This window comes from Zingiber officinale, chromosome 4A (assembly GCF_018446385.1).
Source record: "Zingiber officinale cultivar Zhangliang chromosome 4A, Zo_v1.1, whole genome shotgun sequence".
Lineage (NCBI taxonomy): Eukaryota > Viridiplantae > Streptophyta > Magnoliopsida > Zingiberales > Zingiberaceae > Zingiber > Zingiber officinale.
In genome coordinates this window covers 149,740,527-149,748,932 of record NC_055992.1, presented here as the reverse complement: position 1 = coordinate 149,748,932, position 8,406 = coordinate 149,740,527, and the positions used below count along the sequence as shown (strand labels likewise).

The 8,406-nt window shown below is 35.7% G+C and overlaps 1 protein-coding gene across 1 annotated transcript; it reads right to left on the bottom strand.

Moving 5' to 3' along the window:
- Positions 1 to 7,302: 7,302 nt before the first annotated feature.
- Positions 7,303 to 8,022, bottom strand: LOC121973781 (protein GL2-INTERACTING REPRESSOR 1-like). Its single transcript, XM_042525133.1, has 2 exons — positions 7,880 to 8,022; positions 7,303 to 7,790 (listed from the first exon to the last, which is right to left on the bottom strand). The coding sequence occupies exon 2, from the start codon at positions 7,755 to 7,757 to the stop codon at positions 7,431 to 7,433; it is 327 nt and encodes a 108-aa protein (XP_042381067.1). The 5' UTR covers positions 7,758 to 7,790; positions 7,880 to 8,022; the 3' UTR covers positions 7,303 to 7,430.
- Positions 8,023 to 8,406: the final 384 nt, after the last annotated feature.

The window sequence follows — 8,406 nt, the reverse complement described above, 5'->3', positions numbered from 1 at the left end:
TATAACAGCTAAGTTCGGTAACGACATTCTCGTTTGAACTTCCGTTGTTATCATTTTCAACATTTCCCTTCTTATTTGGGAATACGTTTTCAAAGAATATTGCATTCCGAGATTCTATGGTTGTTCCTACATGAATATCAGGAATGTCTGATTTGTGAACTAGGAAACGATATGCACTACTATTATGGGCATATCCGACAAATACCGCATCGAACGTTTTAGGTCCGATCTTTACTTGCTTTGGTTTAGGTACTTCGACCTTTGCCAAGCACCCCCACACTTTCAGGTATTTGTACGATGGCTCGCGGCCTTTCCATAGTTCATAAGGAGTTTTATCACTTTTCTTATGAGGGATTTTGTTGAGAATGTGATTTGCCGATAATATTGCTTCCCCCCACAAGTTTTGAGGTAAGCCTGAATTTATCAACAAGGCATTCATCATCTCTTTTAGTGTCCGATTTTTACGTTCGGCAACTCCGTTCGATTGAGGTGAGTAAGGTGCCGTTGTTTGATGAATAATGCCAGATTCTGAACAAAATTCATTAAACGGTGCACCATATTCTCCACCTCTATCGCTACGAATTATTTTAATTCGTTTGTCAACTTCTGTTTTATAAGTTCTAAATGCCTCTAGGGCTTCGTCTTTACTTCTTAAAAGAAAGACATAACAGAACTTTGTGCAGTCATCGATAAAAGTAATAAAATACTTTTTACCTCCTCTAGTTTGCACAAATTTCAAGTCGCATAGATCACTATGTATTAACTCTAGAGGAGTCGTTGACCTTTCCACCGAATGAAAAGGTAGTTTCGTCATTTTTGCTTCCACGCACACTTCACATTTGTGTGTTCCGTCAACATTGACGTTTGGTAATAAATTTAATTTGACGAGACGTTTAAGAGTATTATTATGCACATGTCCGAGTCGATCATGCCACAAATTAAAACACTCAACAACATAGTTGGAAGCATTTATTTTATTACCATCAATATTTCGGAGTACAGGCATTACAACCATTTTGAATAGACCCTTTTCTAGGTACCCCTTTCCTACGAAGATATTATTCTTCGTAAGTACAAAGTTGTCTGACTGGAACACTAGCCTAAATCCGGCCTTAACTAGTGCCGCTCCAGAAACTAGGTTCTTACTGATGTCGAGAACATGGAGTACATTAATGAGTGTTAGCTCCTTTCCGGACGTCATCTTCAGAACAACTTTTCCGAGTCCGACAATTGGCGACGTCGTGGAATTACCCATATAGAGCTTCCTGCCATTTATCGGAGTATACTTGGAGAACATCGCCTTATCGGAACAGATATGACGAGTTGCTCCAGTATCAATGAACCACTGCTTCGGGTTGGTATCCACCAAGTTGGCTTCAAATACAACCGCAGTGAGATCCAAGTCCTCAAGAGAGGTTGCGACGTGGTTCGCAGCATCCTTTGGCCCCTTGGTTGGTTTCTTCGGGCGTCTGTAGTCCTTGGACAGGTGTCCTGCCTTTCCACAGTTGTAGCAGGATCCCTTGAACTTCTTCGCTTGTGCCTTCTTCTTGAACTGTTTCGGCTTTTTAGCGTTCGGCTCGACCAGGTTGGACATATCGTCTATAGTCCGCTTGGTTCCTTTGCAGTCGGATAACTTTCGATTATCCTCCTCTATTCGTAGCCTCAGGATCAGGTCTTGCAGCCCTATCTCCTTTTGCTTGTGCTTTAGGTAATTCTTGAAATCCTTCCATGACGGAGGGAGCTTCTCAATTACCGCAGCAACTGCGAATGACTCGTTCAACTTCATTCCTTCGGCGTCCAGATCATGCAGTATTAATTGCATATCTTGGACTTGAGATGAGACGCTCTTTGAGTCCACCATCTTGAAATCCAGAAACCGGCCGACGATGAATTTCTTCAGTCCGGCATTTTCGGTCTTGTATTTCTTCTCAAGCGATTCCCACAAAGATTTCGCTGTCTCCAATGAACAATACACGTTATACAACGTGTTGTCCAAGGCGTTGAGAATGTAGTTGCGACACAGAAAATCTCCGTGCGTCCACGTATCGTAAGCAGCCTTGCTACCGTCCGTAGCGACTGGCGGGTCTTCACGCAAAAACCGTACAAGGTTTAGCGTTGTTAAGTAGAACAGCATCTTCTGCTGCCATCTTTTGAAGTCGGCTCCGGTGAATTTCTCCGGCTTTTCTCCGTGCGGAATGGATGTCGGAACGGCGGTCGGAACGGCCGTCGGAACAGCGGTCGGAATGGCGGTTGGAACGTCGTTGGTAGCCATATCAGTTTGTACGGAATATCGTTTACGACTGTTGTTTCCGGTAAATTCCGGAGTATGCAAACTGATCGTCGAGGCTAGTGTTCGACACTATCTCCGTAAACGATATTGCTCCGCTACGGTGCTTAACGGATTGTTGCAATTCGTTCCCAAGATACAACGACGACAATCGTCTCGGAATCGTAGCACTCCGACTTCCGAGACCAGCGAACCTTCTCGTAGGCTTCTTGGACTCTTGAATGCACAAGATGAGTGAGTGAATACTTGAGGAAGAGAAGATTAAGTTGAGTGATTTGATTCCAATCTGGAGGGTTCTATTTATACAGAAGGAAGAGGCTTTAGGGAGGGGTGTGACCTTTGGGTGGATTAATCTGGGCCGTCCGGACTGAAGAGTTATAACCCTTCACATAGCCCCTTTAATCTCATCCATCAGATCTAAGAGTTGTGACCCTCAGATCTATCAGCCATCGGATCTGGATCCATTGATCCGATGCTTCAGATCATGTCTCATCCCAAGCCGTCAGATCGTGACTCATTGTGATCCAACGCTCTAGATCGCATCACAAGCGATCCACCATACTTCTTTGATCAACGTTGATCAACGGCTGCCATCCGTTCGCCCAACCAACTGTCCAGTCATCTCCCTTTGCCCACGAGGATGCCACATAGGCACTACCATGTCCAATGTCAAAGTGCGCCTACAAAGCGCCCATTGCGCACGTGGCGGGTGGCGGGCTCACAGGTGCGAGAGTACCTGGTACTTTTCTGAGTTAACTCCAATAACTCAACATCATTAATAAGTAAGGAATGCACATCGGAAATTTCCGATGTGGGACTATTCTCCCTTGCATTTCCTTAATGAATAACCAACGTTATTTTGGGCCGACTTTGAACATTAATTTCTCATTCACCCTTAATCGGTTTTGAACAAATTAATAGTCTAAATCTATCTACGCGAAACGTAGATTTCAATTTTGAAGTCAATTACGACTTTCAACAATTGATGGCTTCCGATTTTTCCTCCTCAAAATCGTATTGGTCCATTTAGGCCCCAATATCCAACACTTAGAACAACGAAAGATTAAATTTCATCGCTAAATAACATAATTTTATAGCGACGGAAAGAATTGGTTGCTAATTGGTCATATACCCAATTAGCAATTGATTAACAATGAATAATTCTGCGCTAAAAAAGTTTTTTCTTATAATGTCTCTCAATTGAATACTTCTATCAAGCAGCTACTTAATCTATCCTTAGTTATACTCATGACGATGTTGCCCAAAAGTGAAAGTCCAAAATTAAGCATCATTCATAATTTATCACAACTTTCATACATCTTCAATTTATCAAAATCATATGAAACTTTTTAAAAATTTTATGTACACTTTTAAGTCTTTACCTACATGATGCACATATCAAAATCATAAATCAAATTAGGGAGCATCATCGCACCAACATATAATACATCTATATCTTAATTAATGGAGAAAAAAATCTTTCTATCCTTAGTCAATTTAATAGTCAACTATAAAGTTAACATTGTGATTGAAGATTTTTATCTAATTTATCGATAAATTAATCCTATAATTTAACCCTTTTCACATAATCTCGAGATGAACTATAAAAAATGACTAAAATAAATGTAATTATTTTTTACTATAATCTATATCTTAATTAAAATATAGGATTATATAATTTTGAGCATTGACGGCAAGAAAAGAAATAAAAAGAAAATATAAAATTATAAAGGCGTAATCCATATGTTTTACTTAGATAAATAAAATTTAAAGTATCTATGAATAATTATTGTTTTAAACCATCAAAACTATAATTTTATATTTAAAAATTAATAAATATGTAATTATAACTTTGCCCATCATAAATTAGTATCATCTTCCACGTCCGAATAAAAGAAGAAGATTATGTTATATTATCCACCAATATTAAAACTATAATAAATATTTAATAAATAGATCCAATGAATATAATAATAATTTGTTATCTTACTATTTTATTAAAAATCTCTCCCCTTTACTAACTAACTTTTCGGTGAAGCCAAAAATGCATTTACGTTAATGCCCTTTTTTTATTTACACTAAAAATAATTTTAAGATTTATTAGTAATTCCACAAGCGAAACAATCAATGCTCTACAGTTCGAGACTCAGTTACAACGTATTATTATGAATTTTTCTCATCATTAATTTTCTCTGGTTGTTTTATATTAAAAAATATAGTTCTCTTTAGTCACATATCTTAGAATTGACAACACTATTATCAAAGAATGTTCTATAAATATTTTATGCAAATGATATTAAAAAATATACTTTTCTTAGTTTTTTTTACTAAGACAAGTATAATTAATACAATTCAGATTTTCAAAAACTCAAATATTTTATATATTATTATATTACACACGCAACGCGTGTGCACGATCATACTAGTTATATTTAAGGATACGTTTGGTTGAGGGTTATCTTTGATAATCTTAGTTATCGATCCAAGGTTATCAATAAAAATCCTGTTTGATTTAGGTAATCGATGATTCCCGAGTAATATTGCATTCCTAACACGTCAGCAAAAGGGGCATGCAACTCGAAATTGAAAAACCTTAAAAAATTGAGGGTGCGTTTGGTATGCGCGTTTTCTAGAAAACAGAAAACGACTTTTTGTCATTCTCTGTTTTTCTAGAAAACGCTAGCTATTTTTTTAGAAAACAAACACGAAAAACACAAACCAAACACCATTTTTCAGAAAACGCGCGTTTTCTAGAAAATGAAAATGGAAAACGCGCGTACCAAACGCAACCTGAGGTTTTTCTTGATTCCGGGTTAATAAAAATTTTTTACCCAAAATATCATCGAATAAGGGAAAAATATGATAAAAAAAAGGAAAATGTAAAGCAAAAAATATATATATAAAAAATAAAATAAAAAACTTTTAAAAAATAATAAAAAAAATAAAAAATATTAATTTTTTTTAAAAAAAAGAAAAAAACGTAAAAATAATAAAAAAATGGGGAAAAAATAAAAAAATATAAAAATAGAAAATAGAAAAAAAAAACGTAAAAAAAATTTAAAAATTAAAAAAATGTAAAAAAAATAAAATATATATAAAAATAGGAAAATAGGAAAAAAACACACATAAAAATAAAGAAAAACATGAAAAGGGAAAATAAAAAAATAGAGTTTAAAAAATAATAATAATAATATGATTGATTTTGTAACTAAGGGTAATATAGTAAAATATTAAACTAGGTTATTTATTAAAATCTTCAAATAAATAAGTTTTTGTTGCATTACCTAAGTTGAACCAAATAACATTTTTTTATGTTTTATTTATCGTAACTTTGGTTATGTGATTACTTAATAATCACATAACTAAAATTATACATGATATAACTTGAACCAAATGCATCCTAAGAGTATTTTCAAAATACTCTTAGCTAGATATAAATACTCGATTTTCACTTTGTGATGTATGCACATATCAAAATCATAAATCAAATTGGGGAGCATCATTGCATCAACATATAGTACATCGATATCTTAATTAATTTAGGAGGAAAAAAAGAATCTTTCTATCCTTAATCAATTTAGTGGTCGACTATAAATTCATTCTATAATTTAACTCTTTTCACATAACCCAGAGATGATGAAACGACTATTTTACAATTGGAATGAATATAATTATTTTTTGTTACAATCTGTATCTTAATTAAAATATAGGATTATATACTTTTGTGTATTAGAAATCTAGAAAATAAATGAAAAGAATATATAGAATTATAAAGGCATAATCCATATGTTTTACGTAGATAAATAAAATTTAAAGTATCAATGGACAATTATTGTTTTAAACAATCAAAACTATATTTTTATATTTAAAAATGAATAAATATGTAATTATAACTTTACCATGATGAATTAGTCATGATCGATTCAAAGTCCGAATAAAAGAAGAAGATTATATTATCAGTATTTTTAATACGATAAATATTTAATGAATGAATGAAATAAATATATAATAATAACCTGTTACTAAACCTAACAGTATTTTCAAAATACTCTTAGATATAAGTAAGTACTCGATTTTCACTTCATGAAAAGGGAACCTTACTAGGTCATTTTGGAGGAAAAGGATGTGCCCAAACAACAAATTTTGGTTTAAAATACTTCATGTAAGAATAGCAATGTTGAAGCCATTTTAGAAGCCCAACCCATTAAAACTTAAATCTTAAATAAATACTAATGACCTTTTTTTTAATCAGATAATTCCAAAGCACAACTTATGTTCAGAAACCGACTTTTAGAGTATTCGTTTTATTTGGAATTCGAACTTTAATTGCTTTTGCCCAGCTCTAGCTAAACAAAGCTTTTGAGCATTGTCACCAGATTTTTAATGTTTTTCTGTGTTCAAAGTCCAAGCAAACGAATACGCATGGCTCTTGGATGACCTAGGCAAACCTTCATGTTTGATAAAATGTCTTAATCTACTTGAGCTCGAAGCAAACTCTAGTTAATGCAATTCAAAGCAACGAAACATGCAATCCGCCTCTTAACTGAGGGCTTCCTAGTCGGTGAGAGGTCGTCGCCTACATGGCTCGACTAGGAGCTCCACTCTTGCAGTCGATTTGAGGTGCAAATTAAAGTTGAGTTCCTGTTCCTTTCCAAGTGGTTGCAGCACTGATACTTCTCATGAGACCAATGCTTAGCCCTCTTCATAACAAACATTCAAAAGTGATTGTAACTTGATGGTGCATGACGTTTCCGGCCGAGAAGGATTCAATCATATTGAGTCTATTGTATATACTTTTTTATTTTGCATTTGTAAAATACTATTTTCATGACTTAAACCCGTGATCTCAAAATTATATGACAGCAACTTTAGGATTGTACACTCTCCTTCTCCAAATTTTAGTGTTTAGAAGAAGTAATTTTTTTAATTAATTGAGAAAGCCTCAAGTAGAACTAAGATAAAAAGGAGAAGATGAACAAATTCTCAAATAGATTTATTTTTTATTTTGGTTTTGATTTTCTGGAAGAGAAGGAAAGAACGATAATTAAGCAGGCCAGAGATTGAAATTAAAAGAAAGAAGAAAAAAAAAGTGAATAAAATGAAACTAGGCGTTGCAGTTTAATCAGCATGAGTCAGCTCAACGTCATGCCCTGCTCTTGGCGGCGGCGGCGCCTCCGCCGCCGGAGAAGTCGAAGAGGACGGCGGTGCCGCACCTGGGGCAGCGGAGGTCGGCGGCGGAGAGCATCACGTACATGAGGCAGCGCGGGCACCCGCCCACCACCATCGACGCGGCCTCCTCGGGGGTCCCCTGCTGCGCCTCCGACGACAAGCACGAGCTCGGCGACGACGCCTCCTCGCTCTCCGCCGCCGCCGCCGCCGACCTCCTCCTACTCGATGACTCCCCGCGCGCCGGAACCAGCGACAAGTTCAGCTTCAGGTCCAGCTTCTGCTTTCTCCGGTCGCGGCTCATCTCGCCGTCAAAACGGATCCTCGACTGAATCCCCTGAATCAAGAACCATAATTCACAATTAATAAGATCATCAAAACCAAACACACTACCTTTCACTTCAGCTCAAATTAATTAATTACAACCTCGAAAGCTAGATATAGATAGGAGATGGTCGGAGGATCGCCGGAGATGCTCAAGTCTGAACACCACCGCCACCGCAATTCTTGATATAAATAGGCAACATGGAGGTGCCGGGATGAAGGGCTTTGTTAATCGAGGAGGAAAATGGAACGCTAGTGGAGGTCAACTGGTGGGAAAAAACCAAAACGGATTGGAGAAAACAATATAATAATAAAAATATAAATAATAAAAAAAATAATAATAATTAAGTAAGCATGGCAACCGAAACGTGCAAAGCATTCAATTTCTTCGATATTGATTTTTGTTAGTAAAAGAAAAATAGGCAATAGGAACAGCATTTTACTGAACCGTAGGTAGATTTCGAAATCTCGAATTCCGTATATATATATATATATATATTTAATATTTATTTTATCAATTTGAAAATCCATTGTTCTTAATTTAGGTTAGGTTGTTGAATTCGGATCTAAAAGCATGCATACACTAAAAAGATTTGTACGTACATTAATTTTGATTTAAATTGATTCAA

What these genes read in the sequence shown, in the direction of transcription:
- LOC121973781 (XM_042525133.1), bottom strand. Translation starts at nt 7,757, where the DNA reads ATGAGCCGCGACCGGAGAAAGCAGAAGCTGGACCTGAAGCTGAACTTG.